The sequence below is a fragment of the Ostrea edulis genome, chromosome 7 (assembly GCF_947568905.1).
Source record: "Ostrea edulis chromosome 7, xbOstEdul1.1, whole genome shotgun sequence".
Lineage (NCBI taxonomy): Eukaryota > Metazoa > Mollusca > Bivalvia > Ostreida > Ostreidae > Ostrea > Ostrea edulis.
This window is the reverse complement of record NC_079170.1, coordinates 43,566,688-43,589,607: the sequence shown is the minus strand read 5'-3', so window position 1 is coordinate 43,589,607 and position 22,920 is coordinate 43,566,688. Positions and strand designations below refer to the sequence as shown.

General features: G+C 34.9%; 1 protein-coding gene and 1 long non-coding RNA gene across 2 annotated transcripts; both read left to right on the top strand.

The window, feature by feature from the left end:
* The first annotated feature begins 7,396 nt into the window (after positions 1-7,396).
* On the top strand, positions 7,397-22,920 carry LOC125654872 (isatin hydrolase-like). Its single transcript, XM_048884974.2, has 3 exons — positions 7,397-7,656; positions 15,087-15,257; positions 22,229-22,920. Exons 1-3 carry the CDS (start codon positions 7,478-7,480, stop codon positions 22,758-22,760), a joined length of 882 nt encoding a protein of 293 aa, XP_048740931.1. The 5' UTR covers positions 7,397-7,477; the 3' UTR covers positions 22,761-22,920.
* On the top strand, positions 18,262-20,764 carry LOC125654874 (uncharacterized). The gene is made up of 3 exons (XR_007362498.2): positions 18,262-18,481; positions 19,748-19,836; positions 20,022-20,764. It is a non-coding gene; the product is annotated as an uncharacterized LOC125654874 (long non-coding RNA).

The window sequence follows — 22,920 nt, the reverse complement described above, 5'->3', positions numbered from 1 at the left end:
AAAATCCCCCATGACAAAATCTACAGACTACATACAGACAATACATTCATATGATCAAGTTACAAATGTAGAACGTGGTATCTATCAGAAAAATCAGTGTTCAGTTTGCATGAAAATTTTCCCCAATAAAAATCTGTGCATGAGAAAGAAAATGGTAAAAGAATGTCATGTATTGTTCCACCATGCGACTTAGATTTTTATCATGTTGATATTCTTGGGAGTCATTTGATAAATAATAATGATGCAGACATTAGGGTGGAAGATTTGAACTTTAAAAAATCTTGATTCTTTTGGGAAATATTTGACAGAAGAGTCTATAAACAAAACACAAGATGTTTTCATAGACCAAAAACTGTAAACAAGGATGGTTCTGAGAGATGCACACTGGTTTGTCATAGGGATGGGAAAAGGCGAATCGCATGTGATATAAAAGATAGAAAGAGGGGGGAGAAAAAAGGGCTCATGTAAATTAGATGGTTTATGCTCATCAAGATTTTCAGCTTTGTTAGAGAAGGATGGAACAGTTAAAGCAAAATACATACAATCACACCCACACTCAACAACTTTTGAAGATAGAAAATTTTTACCTATTCCAGATCATTTGAAGTCAGACATAAAAACTACGTTAGCATTAAAAATTCCTATAAATACAATGTTAGACAAAGTTAGGGACAAATTTAGTGACAGAAACAATCGAGATGACTTGACAGACCTGAAACATTATCATTTGATTGGCAGAAAGACAATACACATTCTAAAGCAAAAGATAATTGACTCATCTGTTATTAGACACAAAGATGATGCAACATCAACATTTCTTCGAGTGGATGCTTTAAGGAAAGAAATATTTGATCCCATTCTGATTTTTAAACAACAAAATGTAGATGACAGCAAGATTGGACTGGCTAAGGAAGACTTTATGTTGGCAATAATGACGAAACAACAGCTAGACATATATGAAAAATATGCACCCATAATTCTTTGCATGAATTCCACCCACAAAACAAACTTATATTCATTTAAGTTGATAACCCTTCTACTTCCAGATGAATTTAGACGTGGTTATCCTGTTGTATTTTGTATTTCCAATAAAGAAAATGAACAAGCTATTTCTGGGGTTTTTTTAAAATGGTGTTAAAAACAAATCTCCACAAACAAAAGTAATTATTTTAATGACAGATGATGACAATGCTGGTTGGAATGCAACAAAGAATGTATATGGATCAAACTTAGAACAACTCTTATGTATAGTTGGCATGTACACAAAAACTGGCGATTAAAAATTCAGCATTCAGCAGCATATCAAAGACACAGAGTAACAAGACGAAATTTATTGTTCCAATATATTGTTTAAATATGTGACTTGTACACATAAATACCTTTAATTTTAGTGGTAATTAGCTTTGTTTCAGGTTTGGCTTACATTTTGACAGATTGATTAGTTCGTCAATACAACCTCGCATTGGGTCAAATGCTGTCTGACGTGTTTCATACCGATTATTAAGCCGTTCTTGGCACACTGATTTTGACTGCGGATAACTCCGTTTACCTGATCAGGATATAGGGCTCACGGCGGGTGTGACCGGTCAACAGGGGATGCTTCTCCTCCTAGGCACCTGATCCCACCTCTGGTGTGTCCAGGGGTCCGTGTTTGCCCAACTATCTATTTTGTATTTCTTATAGGAGTCATGAGATTGATCACTGTTCGTTATACTCACCTTGCATTGACTAGACCATGGGCCCATAATACCAACTTAAACTAAAGGAATCATTTTAATGTGATTTGTTTCATTGCTGCAGAATTCCATTCAAAAGGGGCCGAAACTTTCCTGGTTTCTTGAATAAAGCTCAATATTCTAATGTTTAAATATGTGAATTTTGAGAATTTTGTGGATTTATTAAAATGTAATGAAATAGATTATTGCCAATGAAGTTCTCATAAAGATTAGCTCTACCATGCCACTTGGATTTTACACTATTTGCAGATTTAGTTTTATTGTTATGATGAACTATGAATTTGTAAAAATGAAAGTTGTACACAAAATTAGCATGGCCAAATTTTCTTTACAGGGGTAAAGTACCAGAGAAGACGATATGTGTACCAAATTGATGCATCAACTCCTGCAAGGAAATTTGTTGCTTTTTGTGAAATAAAAGAGTTTATATTTTCTCAAGATTAATGGATGTTTTGAGAAGACTAAAACATATATTGATTATACAGATGTAGTAAACAGTATATAAATAGTACATGTAGTTGAGGGTAACATTGAAAATTTTCACCCTGAGAAAACCATTGTCAACCGAGTCGTAGCCAAGGTTGACAATGCTTTCTCGAGGGGTGAAAATTTTCAATGTTACCCTCAACTACATGCAATATTTGTTTTATTATACTGAATGTTATATAAACAACAAAGCAGAAGGACTTACGTTTGTTTACATTTGATCAATCACTGTCATGCAATATTTGGTATATTGATATGGGTATTCGTGTTTATTACAAACGTTCTAACGACGCAGTCTAACAATCTACGGCGAACCGTACGCGCATAAATTTGACGCATGTGATAATTTTTTATAATATCACCCGTTGTCAAGTAATGTTACCCGTTGCTAGATACTATCATCCCGGGCGCGTGCTTTTTGTTCTGAGAGGGTAACAATATGTTTTTTAAAATGCTTTTCGACCAATCAGATTCGAGTATTTTACATGAAAGTATAATAATTGTTATTATTATACTTTCATGTAAAATACTTGAATCTGATTGGTCGAGAAGCATTGGAAAAAACATTTTGTTACCCTTTGAGAACAGAAAACATGCCCTTCAGGGCACAGGGGCTAAGCCCGTTTTGGGCCCGAACTCTGTGATACCATAAATATAGAAAGGGGTCTAACTCTGACACAGATAAAAAACTAACACTCGCTTCAAATGCCTAAAAAATCTTAAACTAGGTAAGCTATGCGTAGTTTGTCGTTTTCCTTGCATAGATTAATGTTTTAACTACTTGCATGCCAAATTTCAAGTCACTGGTTCTTAAAAATAACAAAGATATGCGTCATCGTTCTCTCGATTTCACTTGTATATTTTTACTAGGACATTTACCGGTCCAGGTCACGGAGTCGTTTCTCGCCTATGACAGCAGCGAAATTCAGACTAGTATGGAAGATTTCGGACCTGTCAATTAAAATTTCACATCAATTATACGCTACTTACTTCCTCATATTTTAATAATGTTCTTCGTGTAGACGTTACACGACTTATTTTTCCTCAGCAGCATCAACGGTTGACAAGAGCTGCCATTTTAATGAATACACTAAATACCCGAAATGTCTAAAACTTTAAAGAAGGGGAAAATGGGTAATAATAATCTAAATGAAATAGAATAAACAAAAACAAAAAATTAAAAAAGCCAAGAAATAATGTTCAATTTCCTTCTCTAAGTGCAATATCACAAGAATAATGTTTGATAAGTTTTAAGGTATTTGAGATTTTAAGTCTATCGGGTATTTAGTGCGTTCATTAAAACGGCAGCTCTTGTCAACAGTTGATGCTGCTGAGGAAAAATAAGTCGTGTATAACGTCTACACGAAGAACATTATTAAAATATGAGGAAGTAAGTAGCGTATAATTGATGTGAAATTCATTGAAAGTGAAAAACAAAATTTTGGAGAAAATCATGAATCATTCCCTTTAAAGGTTACACATCTTAAGTGGAAAATACATCAAGGAGAATACATTTGGCAGAAATGAGTTCTTTAAATAATATCATACATGTATAACATAAACTATCTATTTTCATGCATATGTATTGGTATAATAATTAAAGTAATTAGGTCCCCATCATATGGCAGGTGCCTTGAGTAATCAAGTAGTCCATCCATCAATACTGTCTTTCTGGCTTCGTTAAGTGGAGTTAAGGGACTTTAAATTTTTGAGGTCACCAGAATCATTCAGGAGACCTGTTGCTATCTGTATTCATCAGTCAGTCATACAAAATGGAATATTTGAAGAGTGTTTTGAACAGCTCAACCAGTTCTAACAAAATTTGGTATAAAGTATCTATGGGTAAAGGGGAACAAAAATTGTGAACTTCATTGACCCTACCTCCCTTGGTCATGATTAAAATAAGCAATACACCCTCTACTAAAATTGTGAAATTTATAAACCCTGGGTTTAGGACCCAGAGTGGAGCTAAATTGGTCATATATTGAAAATATGTCATATCACCAAAAAACGTCTTCACTTCTAGAGAGCAAGGAGGTAAAACGTTTGCATTATTATAATGAGTCATCTACTATAGTTGTGAAATTTATGACTTTAGGGTTCAGGCTCCATTATGTTTACATGTCGGAGTAAGTAAGCATGGAGTTTTCTACTGAATATAGAGTAGGTGTTTTAAACGCTATGGGTAATTACTTAATGGCATGATGAGAACGTTTGTGTCTTAATGATTTTTAATATGCATGTATAGATTTGTGTGTATACACCTTTATGTATAGGTATGTATGTTTATGTGTTATTTAGCTTGATTGATTGATTGATTGGGGTTTTACGCCGTTTTGGCAATATTTCAGCCATTTTACGGCGGTTAACTTATTCAATTATGTTTGGTTGCGAGTGTTTGACTTTCCCAGACGGTCCCAGTGAGCCTACTCTTTTTTGAACACCAGGGAAACGATCTTTTGCGTACCGTCAAGGGGGTTGTGATCCTTGACACGGGACACCCTTTAATGTCCCATCCGACGGACATTGTTATTTAGCTTGAAGATCAGCTCCAATTATTGTTTACTTGAGATATAACCATATGAGGTGCAGTGTTTCCTCCTTCCTTCTTGTTCAATGTAATTTTTGTCCTGTTTCAATTCATGTTAATTCTGTCTTTTGGTATCCCCTCTTATGTATGTAACATCTCATAATGCCCTGTTGGGGCTCTGAATTAGAAATAAATCTATTGTATTCTATGGCACCCTAGAACCTGTAATAGTTAGAGACATATTTTTTAGACTATGTTTTAATATAATTATGTATTTATTGTGTGAATTTCTTCCATTTCTCCAGACACACTTTTCTTGTTATAGTAAAGAATACAGAGTATAATCCTAGATAAACGTACTGTCCTAGTTCAGAATAAACAGCAACACATGATTTCTGAATGATGGCCATTCAAAATAACATTTACTCAGAAGGTTTGCTTTCAATACATAGAATACTAAAACGGAATATGCAAGATGTGGCTCACTATAAAGACATCATAAATACATCTATAAATAAGCTGTCTCGAATACTTGGGGTACAAGACTGCCAGTTTAATAGACTTGGCACAGGCACCGTCCCTGGATACCCTCTGTGTTTATGACAACATTTTATAATATTGTTTTACTTTACTACCCATATAGCACACTTGTTGTACAGCTCATTTTCAATCAGTATTATGGTGAACCAATTCAAGACTAATGTCAATTACAGAAACTCTTAACATGTGTATATGGTACACATGTGTATATTGTATCATGTAGTTATAATGTTCAATTGTTAAAATTGTAGATGCCCCCACCCCCTTGAGGGCCCTAGATTGGTGAATAATTTATATAATAAAAATATTGAAATATTCTGTGTGATTGTGCAATAAGTCATTGTTGAACAGGTAAGTATAAAACTATAGGTAAAGTGTACAGGCTACTGAGATCTCTATAAAGAATGGTATATGTACGAGTAATGTGTCATTGTGATGCACTTTTCTCTATACACTTGCTACACATGTAGACTGCTGTAGTATTGAGATTTGGGTACCACATAATAACTTAAATAGGGGGTGGGGGTAGTGCCCCCTGACGCTGGCCTGATCCTCCCTATCACTATTTAAACGTTGTAAAATATTTGTACTAGCATCTTTAATGGTTTTACCCATAGATAAACATTATGCGTGTTCGTAATACATCAAGAAATTATATGCTTATCATTAGGCGTTGTTGTAAATTTATTCTCAGTAACCTTACGAGTGTTGTACGTTGTAATAAATTATATGTGTAAAGCAAATCGTTTTCTGTATGTAATACGTACTGATACTGTGACACATACCGATTGGTCTTTTGTTTACAAAAACTGAACAAATTCGACCTGGACATTTGTTGTCAATATTTGGTGCATGCGCAATAGCCTAGTCCTAAAGTTGCGAATAGTAAGATTCTTTAGACAATATATATTGCTTCTTCATAAGCTCAGTTAAAACATTCACCATTCCGCTGACCACTATTGTGACGTAATTTTTAATTACTAATACATATTATACACTGTACACATAAGTCTACTATGACGTCATATGGTATAAAGAAATTCAACAATGATCGAGCGGAGTATTTCTTAAATGTAAAAGAGAAAACCATAATATCACTATTTCAAAACATTTTTGTCGTATTTAAAAGCAATTCTTTCCGTATTGTATTACTCAGTATGCCTATGCAGAGCACATATTTACCTCTGACATTATCTATTGACATGCTGTTTGTACATGTTTTTAGTGATTACTATCATTTTGAGTTGTTTTTCGCACAAAACTAACACTGATATATATAGTTGACCGCGAGTATGATGCATGTGACCCAAATTTGCCATTACGCATGCGTTTACATTTAATGCGATTTAGCTTCGCTTAGCATTCACACGGAGCTAATGCGAAGTAAATTTAATTCGCATTAAATCGTGACGTCAATTTTAATTCGAAGTAAACTAATGCGCATTAAAATCTCCATATGAACGCAGTTCAGATTTAATTCGCATTAACTTATGTTTAATGCGAATCAAATTTTTCGTGTGGACAAGGCATTAGATATATCGACGACTTATTATCTATTAACAATAATAAATATTCAAAAATGTATATATAATTCAGGGAGATTATCATGATAGTAATTCCCTTTATGCTATAAGTACATGTATTTATTTTGTCTATACATATTATGTTTTGTGACAATTGTTATCAATTAATCTAAGGTGAGAACCTCGTAAGTTGTAAGAACTTGTGCCAAACCTGTTGTATAGTATATATGCAATAAAATATGTTCAATTAACTAGCTATAGCATGTTAACGTTGATATTCCGTTTGACTTTTTGTTTGAAGAGAAGTCCTCCGTATTTCCGGTAAGCGTCTGGTCCAAGCTACGTAATTGACTGATTTTGTTTTAGAAAGTTGAATCCCTTTTCAAAATTCTTACATCACATTACCTTTTTCTAGGCTTTCATTAGATATTTGGAACCTTCAACGTGTGTTAATCTCGGTTTTTGTGTGCGATATCCCGAATTCATAATGTAATTTGTTTTCCGTTGATAAGAAATTTTATAAGAAAACAGATGTGCATAATTGGTTTTATAAAAGTAATAGTTTACTGTGAATGTAAATCACTCCAATTAATAGAGCATGCTGGGTATATATCTCCACGCGCATTAATTATTTAACACAGTTGCTGCACGTTTTGGACAGAATGGATCTCTTGATGATATGCTGCTGTGCTTTTCTCCTGACAGTGAGTCCCGCGTATTCCAAACCCAGAATTGTGGACCTTACCCACAAACAGGACGAGGACTCTATCACGTGGCCGATCAACCCGTCGTACAACTTCACCGTGCTCCTACGAGGATTTTCAAAAAAGTACAATGCCTGGTAAGATTTTTATATATATTTAGGTATCGGGTATTATAATGCATATATCACGCCATAAAGTATCATTTCTATTTAATGTCATTATTGAATAAGCCATGTATCTTATTGTATGTTATGATAATCCTATAGTATAAATCATATTCAGCGTAAATACAGTGCAAGTTCTTACAACAAAGAGAAATGAACACCAAGTACACGGAATACACGTGTGTGTACTACGGCTTCATAGGTTTACGTGTATGTCTGCTATACCCCATAAACAATAATTTTCTCCTTTCTTCTTTCATAAAAAAGATTAGGTGCATGTCATCTAAATTGGTCTCATGAGTCTAGTAAATTCACAATATCATGCAAATTTACTTTGTTACGTTTGTCAATAATAAATTCTTGTCCTGATTTTTGTCTCTACTAAAAAAAATTAGTACTTTCAAATGAGAAACACAGTACGTTATGTTCAACTATGCCCTAGATTTTGCAGGCAGCGCAGTTTTCTATAAAGCAAATTTTCCAGACTCCATTTTAACGTCTACAACTGTCAGCAAAACTTGCAAAGATTGAATGCGTTTCCTTGACCGCATTGAATAAACTTGCACGCACGGCACATATCATTTTCTAAGTAATGACGATAATGATGATTAATTGCGACGTTACATCTGTAGACAAATATCAATGGACGTGAAACAGAAAATAGAAATGAATGTGCGCTTTTAGGATTATAGTTACATAGAATTTAATCAAAACATGTAATGAAAAACGGCATTATTTTTTTTTCGCTGAGGAAAAGTGTTTTTAATATACGCTTGGTACAAAATTTTACAAATTTTCTTTAACCGCATATTTTGCGTGAATTTAGACCATTTAATTATTTTTTTTAACTTCGTCCACGGTAAAACTTAGCTGCAGAACTGTAGCTCTCTGAAAAAATATTTTGACATAACAGAGAGCTACAGAGCCACCCCTTATAAAAACCTTCGATTTACGGCGCACAAAAAGCTGCGCACGGTTGAGGCCTTATATCGTTGTATTCTTGAGTTACTGTCTCATAAATTTAATATCAAAAAATTCTTAACATATTTTCCTACTATACTTGTGTCTAAACATACCTTCAAATATTCATTAAAGCCCCACACGACCTGAAAACTCCCAGCTTCAAATGATTTCGTTTGTTGACGTAGCCATGTTAGGTAGCCGGGTCAGTTCGTACCCTGTTGTTGTTAGTATATATTCATAAAATTCGTTATATGTTATGTATTCGCTCTTCATTTATTATCAATACGAATAATTTATAGAAATTAAAAAAATAAAGTTTTTCTAAAGGTAAAATAAGCTCTTGATTCATGAAAATGCTACTAAAGTCCTTAACACTCGTGTGGCAGGGATGGAGACCGCACCAGACTAATGAAAGCCGCATTGCCGTGAGTTTAGCTATTTGAATAATTATTATTTAAAAGCACTGGGATGATATATTATTTAAAATATTTAGCTAAAATATTTGTGGGGATATTAGTTCACATCTAGACGTTATTGTGCAAGTATGGAAATTAACCAGGATTCGAATTGACCGGCTACCTAACATGGCTACGTCAACAAACGAAATCATTTGAAGCTGGGAGTTTTCAGGTCGTGTGGGGCTTTAATGAATATTTGAAGGTATGTTTAGACACAAGTATAGTAGGAAAATATGTTAAAAAAATTTTTGATATTAAATTTATGAGACAGTAACTCAAGAATACAACGATATAAGGCCTCAACCGTGCGCAGCTTTTTGTGCGCCGTAAATCGAAGGTTTTTATAAGGGGTGGCTCTGTAGCTCTCTGTTATGTCAAAATATTTTTTTCAGAGAGCTACAGTTCTGCAGCTAGGTAAAACTATGTAAAATGAACACTATCATTCAGAATTTGGAGAAACTGGATTTCTTCGAGGTTTTCTTTACACTTCGTCCGACATTGATCACGTACTATAGAAATTTCCTAACTAGCACAGTTGTTGATACTGTATACATACCGACCAGCTGCATGTCCTCAAACATGGATGGGTTTTCCTAGAACGATTTCTTTGTAAACACTCTCCACAGATGCCCACTCTGATAAAATATTTCAAGATAAATATGACCCGGAAAAATCCGTGCATTGACATGGTGCGTCTTGACTCATGAAAACAAAAAACCTTCATGTTTCGTAAATTTTTCCCCTCATAATAATGATAAATCCTTTATCATTATCGCTATTTATTTGTTAGGTTTATTCTTATTCTACCGGGTGAAGGCTATATATTTTACAAAAAAGTTTCTAACCTCATTTGGAGCAAGCAAAATCGAATTAAACGCTACGTTTTACAACAGAACAACTTGATAGTAGGTGTTGTAGAAACTGAACTTATATTAAAGATTAATAAACTCAAACATTTTACATAAAATGCTACGTGTAGTAATCAGTAGATGCTTCAAAAAATCTGGTACATTTTAGATTTTGTGCTGAATCAATCTGAAGGGAAAGTGAAATAAAGCTATTTTTAGTCTTAACTTATTTCAAAGAAAATTTCAAGAACGGCGTAATCATTTAATAACGTGAAAGCGATGACTTAAAAACGATGCTGATCGGATGAAAAATTCGTTTGATTTCTTAGTCAAGAAAATTTCGTCCTGAGTTCATCTGCACTAAGAACTAGGAACTACTTTTCTCTGGAGTGCATCTTCCCCGTTCTAATTTTATCGCTATTTATAGAGCGAGGATTTCCACACAAACATTGTAAACGAAATGTATTCGTTTGATTTTTTTTTCATTGCTACCAAAAATAAACACAACCAAAAATTTTAATACTCCCTTAGGCCTAGTGATGACGTGGCAGAATAGTCAACTTGATGACGTAGATCACTTACTGGTAGAAGTAGACAGATTACACGAGTTCCCGGTATGTATCGTATGCTTTACGAGTTCGATAACATGATGGAGCAAGCGGCGACTTTTAATGTGGGAGATATTAATGAAATTGAACTGCTTTATATGGGGTTCAGTCAACGAGGGCAGTTTAGACGAAAAGGAGTTGAGCTTTTTACTTGATATTGGAATGAAGGCGAGTCGCATTCCACAGTCGGACTACGACACAACCAGTATCCAACGTCTCCTCCAACGCAATGCGGCATACATCCAGTCACCACTTGTTCTCTTCCTTTATATCTAATTCAGCTTTTAACCATTGCACCTTTAATTTGGTGTATAATCGATTTAATTCTGCCTGACCTAAACGCACAACCAGTTTTGTTGTTGTTTTCACGGTTACGTATACATGTATGTATTCCTACGCGCCATCTCAAAAATGTTAATTCAAGTTTATTGATGAGGGGAGCTATTTTTCTATTTGCAAAACATAAGTAAATGATGAGAAAGAAAACTTATCATTTTTTTATGCATGTATCAAACGAAAAATTGGACGGAAAACTTTTTCATCTACGCGAAGTTTTCCGTCCAATTTTTCGTTTGATACATGCATCAAAAAAAAAAAATTATAATTTTCGTTTCTTTAAATAAAAAATTACTCATTAGACAGTTTTCAATAGCAAAGTAACATTTGAATAATGTATATAGCAACAAGATAAAAATATTTCGAATTCAAACTTTTGAATAACATATTGAGCTGCAACATAGTAGTCTGCTCTATTTAAACCATTCGTGTTTCACATTTACACAATACAATCAAAAATCATGTTTTAAATCCAAATTTACCTTTCTTTCACATACTGGTACAATTAGACTTATATCAGCATTATGAAATAAGCCTGATAATTTATGCCTAGCCCATACCGGAAGCATCGGAGTAAGATTATACTCTTCCATTGCCAAAATTTAAAAATAAGTTTCATTAGAAAACCCTCTGAACTGTACATTTTGTCTCAGATAAGAATGATAAAGTCTTCATAATATATTTCCTGCATCAATTAAAGCTGCATAACCCGATGTTCCTGTATTATTTTTGTACATAATTACTTTAAAGCAGATTAATTACTTTATAAAGTTATTAACTTTCCCTTAATTGCATGCTATGAAAACATCTGCATGTAAAATAAAACAGTGAGAATATTATTTAGATATTAAATATAGAGTGGTACGTATATAGATCATCCGGAAAACCTCGGGCCTTTCACCCAAAACACGGTGTTTTCTCTGAAAGGCCCGAGATGTTCCGGATAACCCATAAATTATACAGTGTTAGACGTCTATAAATAGACCCACGCGCGTCTGGGGAATCCCAACATGATGTATTAACTCATACGCAACTGTCTAGTTTTAAGGCTCAAAGAGCGTAAAATACCGAATTAATAAGAGGTATTTTATACTTTTATTTCTATTAAACTTATGGTACGGTACTGTTGTAACAAAATACACAGCTTTACACAGATAAGACCACCAATGATCTGAAAGTTTGAACTGGTCACGTGACTGTCACTTGAAATGGCAGAGTGATGCCGTTGTTTGTAAACACCGATTTAAAATCAAATAATTTTGGTTAAAACAGGTGAAATAATGTATGACATGTCATACAGCCTCATAACTACACACGTGCGATGATTTAATAGCGTTTTTATGAGATGGAAAAAAATATTGTAATTCGGACCATACAGCTTTAAAAAAAAATACGAGTTGTATTATAATAGCTCTCTTTTTGGAACGTTCTCTTTCATTTTCAAGCGACACCAATTGCATCCACCGTGACATTAGTAGACACTTTCATTAGTACATGTACGAGTATGGGATAGGGAAACTGCATCTAGGGGACATTCGATTTTGCAGTCTGGGACGAGGATTTGCCGACTTTTAGCCAGCGAATCTTACTCCAGAGGCGTAATTTCCCTATCTCACACAAGACTAGCTTTGTGAAACTTCAAAATTATCAACGTGTAAACTACAAAACCAAAGGTTGTCCACCAGAAAACTATTACCAAATTGAAATTTAAATTAAGAAAACGTTTATACAAAATATTATGAAATATAAATCATAAAAAGATATATGACGTAACAATCAAATGACGTCGCAGCAGTGTGAGACTAATCGGCAATCCTCGGATGATTCCGTTACACTTCGGCTACATTAGAAATTATACGATTTGACAATTTTGACGAATTATATACGGTTATCAAAGGAATACTGGTGTAGTCAATGTAAAGAGAAAACAATGATTTTCTAATGTATATCTATGAAGGAATGACGGTTATGGTGGATGTACGAGAACAATATTATTAGATTGACTGATTGTATGTATGTATTACTCTTAATTAACGTTCCTCTTGAGAATTTTTCACTCATGTGGAGACGTCACCATCGCTGGTGAAGGGCTGAATAATTTAGGGGTATGCTCGACAGAATTTTATGGCCTTTGGGCAGAGAGGGATCTTTATCGTGCCACACCTGCTGCGACATGGAGCTTCGGTTTTTGCGGTCTCATCCGAAGGACCGCCCGATTACGTCGCCTTTTACCACAAGTAAGGGGTACTGAGGACCTATACTAATCCGGATCCCCATGAAAATATGATTAGAAGCACCATGGGAGATTTATAATATGTAGTCGTACTGAATGGTGATTTCCTGTAGTGAATGGTGATTTCCTGTAGTGAATGGTGATTTCCTGTTAGACATGACATTAACTCCCCTTCTATTGCTGAAAGCTGTTCTCTCTACCCTGTCTCCGTCTGGCTGTATTTTATTGTTAAAGGAACAAATAACCAAACTAAACTCTTATCTTCGGAACTCCGCCAACAGCTTGCAGGCCGTCCACGCTTTCACGTCGCTGTGTAATTGCGAATATTTGTCAGTTGTTTCCCCTATTTCAAACATAGGTGGCGCAAGACTCGTTTACGTCCTTGTTGTACATAAGATTTAAAAGAGAGTGTAAGGTTTTTGTTGTGCAAATAGGGAGCGGGGGTAGAATTCCCGAGATATGAAGCTTTTAAAAAATTCAATTGGTTCATTGTCATCAAATGTGACAGCGACAACGATCGTTTTAAGTTCCACTCAGCGTCGTGCACTATAAACTTCAGTTCAGTCCGACTTCACAGATATCAGATGACGACTTTGTTGCAGAAAGTATTTACAGGGGATTAAACATTTGCTCTGTAGATCGTAATATTCTGCATGAATGTTTTATGCTGAAATTGTATCTATCCTTAGTGATACAGTCATCAATGATCTTATAATTCTATGACCCCCCCCCCCCCCCCTTTCTAGACTAGATCTATAATCGAACAGGGGAAATTTGAATCATCAATATATTAACCAAGTATGGTACAAAAATACATTTCAGATGTCATTTAAAAATTAATTTTAGAGTTAACCAAGGTCGTCAAAATATGAATGAACGCGATTGCTAATAGCACCCCCCCCCCCCCCCCTCCGCCGTCACTCGGTACGACCGTGACGACACGACTGTAATGGAGGGATGGCTATAATCAGACTGTAACTGTAAGGCGGTGAATATTCTTAGGTCTTGTTTTCGTTTTTGATGACTAGATTGTAAATTAATTTCAACACTTTACTTTCATTGTTAATTTTGTTATAATTCAAAAAGTGTTGTAAAATATTGTTTGAATTTCAGGGAAAACGAGTCTGGATTCTTAATAATAGAATTTCAGATATATATGGATATATTTAATAATTGATATTCTTAATCCTCGAGAGAGAGAGAGAGAGAGGGGGTCCGCATCTTATTGTTTTAAACATATGTAATTCAACAACTTATAAAGAATTATGATGTATTGTATATTATATATTGAACCTAAACTACTGTTTAAGCATGTAAGCTTCACCACGAAGTAGTTTATTATGAAAAACGTTCAATATGTATTGAATGTCTTTATTTAATCGATGTGACAGAGAAAATTCGGTTACAGCTGAAACTCTCAACGTGCTTTCCTTTCCGCCCAGAGAGTCTTGCAATACGTTTTCTAAGTTCGTCTCTAAGCGTAGGTCCTACGAACCGTAATCCGTCATCGTTACTAAATAGTCAACAACTTTCTAATCTAAACATGTCCTTCTGACGCTCTCTTAAACTTGAGGTTAGAAACGCCTTGGACGTTAACGGATCGTGCGCCACCTGTAATCAAGGGCGAGTAATTTGAAGTTTTATTTGCAATTGTTTACTTTCGAAATGCAGCGTCACGTGATCATGAATATTTCGAAATAGGACGTTCACTATCCGACTCGGTGAATACATAATTACAATGTAAATAGGAAATTAGCTTGGTTACTTTTTAATCCGATTGAGTTAAATTGCATAATTTGTATAAAGTGCATAACTTATATAGCTTGATATAAAACACTCGGTATCTATTTCTACGATAATATTACGGGATATACAGTATAGCTTTAAGAGATCAGTTCTTAACAACTTGCACGTTCTTAGCCTTATGCATGGGTCAACACTGATTATATGATTGTAGGCTTGAAAACAACTTTTTTGCCATGCCAGAGCACATGGGGACTCACATAGACGCACCGTCCCACTTCTCAAAAGACGGCTGGAGGATCCACCAAATTCCCATAGAGAAATTGTACGGACCAGGGGTCATTATAAATGTGAAATCCAAAGCTGCGAACGATCCGGATTACAGGTGAACCATAGAAACCGCCCTATGAATGAATATAACATATACATGTAGTTGATTTAGAATATCAACAAATAATTAACACAATGTACATGTACAATGGACCTTTATTTCATTACAGAGCAAATGGTTTACAAATGTGATCTAATCTTATGTAAAATATCAAATTAAAGGATCAAATATAAATCCCTCTTGTTGTAAAACGGTTCCTTCCGACAAAGTGTTTTATTATTGTCTATTTATCTTATGTATTACAAAGGACAATGACGGCTGGAGGTTCTCTTGTCAAAGTAAATTTTCAAGGTATTGTAAATGGGAGGATCCAAAGAATCACCGTGATCTAAATATTTGTCTTAATAGTCTACGCAACATCTGATCCTATCGCTGAGCAAGCTAGTTTTAACTTGGAAAAAATCGAGTCGCACAGATGCACAAGTACAATATTTATATCATATGTAGGTTAACCTCTGCAGACGTAAAAGTCAAAACATCTTCGGGAATGTTCAGGAAATATCTAGGTACAACTTTGTCTAATTTTATCCATCTGTCTGTTTCTGTTCCTCCACAGGTTGGTCGCTCTAGAAATATAATTTAATAGCGGTAACCTTGTTATTCGGCTCTCGCGTAATTAGCCCCAAGAAACGTGATAACTAATTGACATAATTTAGATGCATTTGATTTTTAAAATAAATAATTCCGATTCCTAATGGGATAATGCTATTCTACAGATTTCTGTATTTGGTATTGTTCAACATAAAAACCCACATCGGGACTGGAAAAAAATATATGCAAAGTTACATATGTACTCAAAATTATTTTTTAAACATCTCTTCACCTCATGTTTTAAACTCATCCTACATTAAGTATTTCCAATCAAGAACAAATTAATTTTTACTGGTGCGAAACATTGACCTGATAAAATCAGTCATGTGACCTTCAATTAGATTTTAACAGGTGTATATTTGAGATGTCACGTGACTTGTTACATTAGATTTTAACAGAAATGTATTTGAGATGACGTATGACATTATATTTTGACAGATGTGTATTTGAGATGCCACGTGACTTATGACATTAGATTTTGATGGATGTGTAGGTGTGGCCACAGGGGCTCGGTTGTCAGATATTGAAGTTTTGTATTATTTGTTCCCGAATAATAAATTAAAGTTTTGCATGATTTGTGTCCGAATAATGAATTATATAAATAAAATCCACCACCAAAATCCGCTTTTTTAGAGCTTTTAAAAAAGGTGTATCATGTGTACATTAGAAAAAGTAAAGGGACGACACTCGCCATCTTGGATTTCTAGGGGGCCCTCGATTCACGGCTTGTTTTTAACAATTTCTACTCTCTGCCTACCGGTTTCTGGCGAGATCTATGTTGGAAAAGATCCAACGACTTCTCCCTATCGTCTGCTTATGTCTACATGCCGTATTAAAGATCCAGTGACCCGAAACATCCTCGATACCTGTCCCTACTTATCGAAAGCAACGGAAGTTTGCATCGAGTGACACGACGCCTACCGGAGCTCTCCATATAATCACTGGGGTGTTCCGAATGCATACGATAAGTCCAGAGAAATCAACACCGCAAAAACAACATATCTTAAAAGTGTTGACTTTGCTTTAGAATGGTCACAATTTATTGATAAACGGCCAAGCTGCTGAAAATGGGATGTTTCCATTTTCACATTTACTGATATTTTGGAGAAGCCTAAAATATGATAGAATTTTGTTTCCTTATTTTGAATAAAGTTCTTGCACGTCGTATTTAAGTTGAATTGTAACATTTGAAAATAAACAATGCACACGGTGTACAGTTTTGCATATCGGACCCATAGAATGATTCTAAATGGGGGAGGGGTATTTTTATTTCTCTTCTTAAAAGGCTAAAGCAGGAGAAAGACAGTCCTAAGAGAGAGAGAGAGAGAGAGAGAGAGAGAGAGAGAGAGAGAGAGAGAGAGAGAGAGAGAGATTACTCTTAATCAATTTCCCTTAACCCTTTCTCTACCGTATCGGTCAATATGACCGATAGCGCGTAAAATCAGGGCTACGCAAAAGGAGTGTCTATAAATCTTTGAAACTACGGACGTAATATATATGTTTTATATATCATATTTTTGGAAATTTTCTATATTTTTTAACTATGTAAAAATCAATTGAGTAAATAAAGCCATAAAATTAAAAAAAGCATTTAAAATGAAAGATGACTTCGTCTAAATATGACGCAACGCTTTGTCGCAAGGCCATTTCCCCCCTCGCTATGATTTTTTTTATTTTCCTTATGAATGCAATGTTTTTTTATATTTTTGAAAAGCATATATTCCCTGCTTTCAGTACATATAAAAATTATTTTTAATGCCTGCCAACGTTATAAGAAAATAGCAATTTTTTGCACATGTACGTTTTTTTACGATTTTATTTCTCAATGTTTAAACAGATCGGTGTTTTATCTATATTTATATATGGAAATAGGGAAAAGTAAATACAGCCTGTAAAAGTAGAGGAAATCTTCTTTTTGATGGACCCTTATTCATATTATAATTCTCGGTAGTTTTTATATTACGATAAAATGAAATTGGGACATGCTGCGCGGTTTTCTTAAAAATTAGCGACAAATCGACGTCGCTAACAGCAATCGACGCGCGTCGCACAATAAAGTGGTGAAAACTATTTGTATTGTCCTCTATTAGTAAATTCAGCACCTTTTGATACACTAAAACAACATACATACATGTATGAAATAATCAGCCAGGTATCTCTGCTTTTTTAAAAAAAAGCATAAAACCAATATTGGTATAAACAGTTACTCAACCTACATGTAACTTCATAAAACACCTATTGAGAATGTTACATCGGCAGAATGAATTTAAAAAAAAGATAAATAAAGTACTTCAAATTCAGATATAAACGTTATATTTGTTCGGAATAGTAATAATTTTTTTCTCTGCCAAAGAAAGAAAACAAAAAAGAAGTTCACCTATATATAGCCGTATACTTTTATTTTTCCGTGATCCGGATCGCGGGCCTCGCGGGGTTTTCTGAAAGTGTGCACAGAGAACACACGTGTTTCCGTTTCAACGAAAACAACACAGCTTCACCGTGATTGTCACAGCGATCGCTTGTATTTTACATCTTTAAAACGACCTGATGTCAGAAGAAGAAGATGCCCTGGATCTCCTGTTGCAGGATGACCCAAACGATCATGCATTTAGTATAAATACGTACATGTAAGTTGATGTAATCACATAGGCCGACTAAAAAGAAGAAAAATGCGGTTTTGTCATGTTATGAAAAATTCACGATTAGTTAACCGCGATTTGATGCCATAATTTGTCGTTTCATGAAAGAAAATATTTATATTTTATGATATTTAAACCAAGTGAATAACACCCTGTCCGGGTCCGGCATTAATCAGTTTGATTACCCCCCCCTTTTCCCAGAATTATCTCCTTACTTGACACGCGAGTGTAAGAAGGGGGTGGATTTAGTGTATAATGGGATGGGGTGGTTTTAATCAGACCGGGCATTCATGACCGCTGGTGAGAAGGCTATTTTCCAAGTTTTTTCCATGTTTATAAAAAAAATTATCTTTCTATGAAAAGAAAACACAATCTGTTAGGAAAACACACTTTGCATTATTGTAATAATAGAATTTATTATCATAATTTGAATTATTTTCTTTATTCTGTAACAAAAATAAAAACAAAATGTGTGTTTGGGCCAAAATGGGGGGGGGGGGGGGTAACATCAATCAAAGTCTGATTATGACAGCTAATGAAAAATCATATTGATTTCTCTTTTATCCAAATGCATGTATTTTATATACACTTAGTAGCTTGTGACCATAAATGACATACATGTGATCCATACATGCTGGTACTTGTATGCTATGAGCTAATGGGCACGTGTCCCCTTATTGCCGGCCTCCTCCGTGGCCGAGTGGTTAGAGCATCGCGCTCAAAATCACACGGCCTCTCACCTCTCTAGGGGCGGGTTCGAATCCCGTTCGCGCCGGTAAGTGAGAAAGTTTTCCCAGTTTACGTACGAAAGGTCGGTGGTCTCTCCCCAGGTATCTGGGTTCTCTCTTCCACCAATAAAAAAACTGGGTGCCACCAGATAACTGAATTCAATTCAACTTTTATATCTGGGGTCATTCACTTAATTTCCCTCAGAGTTTCAGTATTTTCGCTGGACCCTATAGGTTTTAACCTGAATTTCTTCAGTATTTGCCCTCATGTATATGCTAGGCGTAATGCAGACACCTACATGATACATATATTTTTTTCATTACCCACTCTGCTACTCTCGCAATGTATAATAAAATATTCGATTCATTTCTAACACATGTATGCAATCCCTTACCTTATCTTTAAATAAATTTGAGTAAATAAATTTAAGTGCGAAACTGTTCCATGCTACCGTGAAACTTATATTTTGCTTTTTAAACATGAACCAACAATTTTTAATTGTAATTTCTTTTCTTCTTTAAAAAGGGTATTGACATCCCAATATTTAGTTAGGGAGGGTTGCCATATACTTCCCAAGGAAGTTTGCAGCCTCTCACTGAAGAGGAACTGTACAGGTATTACTAATTTTAAAAACCGATATTGTGGCAGTGATTTCCAGTTTAAAAAGAATAATAAAATGCATAGTAAAAAGATTACCTTTACCAAAATTAATCTGGCTGTGAATCTAACTCATTTATTAAATGTGTACAACAATTACCTCTGATAAATATTCATAAGTAATTAAATGCATACTTTTCAGAGGGCCTTGATTATCGGAAACATTTACAGAGCCAATTGAGTTACTTTTTTCCCCAGATTTTTGTGCATTATCTTATATATGCCTGCTGTGAAGTTCCAGTCGATAGACAGATATTGGTCAACGCATGCCCCTGTCGGAACAACTCATTATCAAGAATTATGTCTAGAAATAGGTTTCAAGAGGTTGAATATAAGAACATTTTTGTTAAATATGATGCAAGTACATTTAAATCTAGTGATTGAAAGTAAGTACTTGAACATTTGTATATGTTGAACTTGGAGAGGAAAAATGGTTAGTACTTTTTTATAACATTTGATAAGATGTTGTTGCTGAGCAACCAAATATAATTGAATAAAAAAATTAATTATTTTAGATTAACAGTAATTGAAAGGTCTTTGTTTTAATGTTGCAATACTTATTCTATTTAATGGAACATAATGGCAAAACGTCATATTATTAGAAAATGATGGACAAGTATATAAAGTACGAAGTTTCCATTTGATGTCCTTTGACCTTAATTCTCTGCATCATATTTTTTGTTAAAAACCTTTTAAAATGATTAAGATCTATTTAAAGATTATATTTTTAAAATAATGGGACATTTACTAATCATCATGGAATGTAATTACGTTTAAATTGTGTCGAATGGATGCAGAAAGGCAAATTATGGTCAAAATTGTACTATGAGTGTTGTTACTTAGCAACCAAAATTATTTGTTTGTCAATAAAATTGATTAGTTTGATTGTGTTGTTTTTGTAGTATTTTAAAAGGCACATTAGCTCATACATTTAGAATTTCCTATTTTTGACTCTAATCTAGTGAGAGGGGTCGTAATATATATATTTCAAAGAGAAAAGATTGCAAAAATGTGCACTTATATGACCTTTGACCCCGTAGACCTCTTTGAGGTCATGGGATACATTGACAACTTTTATAAGAAATTGTTCCCTGTCCAATTCCTAACAAAATTATATGTTGTATGCCTACCCCAAATCGTGATCCATGCAGATTTAAATCGATTTAAAAATACTGTCATTTAGTCTTTAAAAACCTCCAAAATGTGTCGGTAGAGAAAGGGTTAATGAAAGGGAAAAAAGTGGATTTACATATAATTGGTCAAGATAAGTTGAAATGGGGGAAGGGGGAGGTTTGCATGACCCCCCCCCCCCCTTCTATGGGCCTGCAACCTGTGTTTGTGTAATCGAACGAACACTGATGAGTTAACGACAATACACTTACAATACTTGTATGGTATAATGGTATATCTGCCTTCAATTTGATATTTATATAGCAATGTGTGGATAAGCAGGTGTTCTTTTGATCATGTGCCCCTGTGGTACTTTATGCGTAAGTTAATCTAATGAGAATCATTCAGTTATTGGTATATAAAATCCCTCCCATAAATTACATAGTTTACTATTTACAGCTTACTATGCTACGACATTGTCTGAATTCTTTGTTCTTCCGTGGAAAACATTCGTTTACTAAATTCAATTTAAATTTAGTGCTTATTTCAACTTAGACTTCTCTAGATTTATCCTATGCATTCGGAAGACCCCAGTGATTATATGGAGAGCTCCTGTAGGCGTCGTGTCACTCGATGCAAACTTCCGTTGCTTTCGATAAGTAGGGACAGGTATCAAGGATGTTTCGGGTCACTGGATCTTTAATACGGCATGTAGACATAAGCAGACGATAGGGAGAAGTCGTTGGATCTTTTTCCAACATAGATCTCGCCAGAAACCGGTAGGCAGAGAGTAGAAATTGTTAAAAACAAGCCGTGAATCGAGGGCCCCCTAGAAATCCAAGATGGCGAGTGTCGTCCCTTTACTTTTTTTAATGTACACATGATACACCTTTTTTAAAAGCTCTAAAAAAGCGGATTTTGGTGGTGGATTTTATTTATATAATTCATTATTCGGACACAAATCATGCAAAACTTCAAATTATTATTCGGGAACAAATAATACAAAACTTCAATATCTGACAACCGAGCCCCTGTGGGTGTGGCGCCATATGAATTGTGACATTGAGCTAGACTTAGATGTCTAGATGAGATGTTATTTACAGCGTATCCATATTGTTTCTTTGTGTATTGTGGATTTACTTGACGTACCAGTCTGCAATATGCATATTCAAATGTATGATTACACAATATTTCATTTGTTTTTGTATTATGTCCTTCATTTCATTTCATTTATTGCAGAGTTTCTGTAGATGACTTAATGGCATGGGAGGAAAAACACGGAGAGATTCCGAGACACGCTGTGGTTTTGATGAACTCGGGTTGGTCTGACAAATATCCAAACAAAACTCTTATCTTCGGAACGCCTCATCACAAGGATACATCTAAGTTCCATTTCCCCAGCTGGCACAAGGATTCCGTCACGTGGTTAATAGCCAAACGACAGGTCATCGCCGTTGGAGTGGACAGTCCCTCAACAGATTATGGACAAACCAAGACATTTCCCTGTCACGTGATCATGGGGAAAAACAATGTAGTGCAGATAGAGAACGTAGCGAACCTGGACAACATTCCGGAAAGTGGCAGCACCGTCTATATGCCTGTTCTGAAGATTTTTGACGGAAGCGGTGGACCTACTCGACTTTTCGGAACATATGATGATGAACCGAATAAAACAAATGCTGCTATGCACATCACGAGTGCCACACTCTACATGTACCTCTTGATTGCCATTCTCATTGGTGAACGTTACTCAGTACTCAATTTGTCATAGATCCCATGGATACTTAATCCTATTCTACCTATGCAAAATGATTAATTGTTTTGTTTTTTGTTGTTGTTTTTTTACTTGTAAGCGTAAATAGTATAAAACGTCTCTGTACATTGAATGCTTGTATGTATTCGTATTATATAATATACATTAGAAAATATAA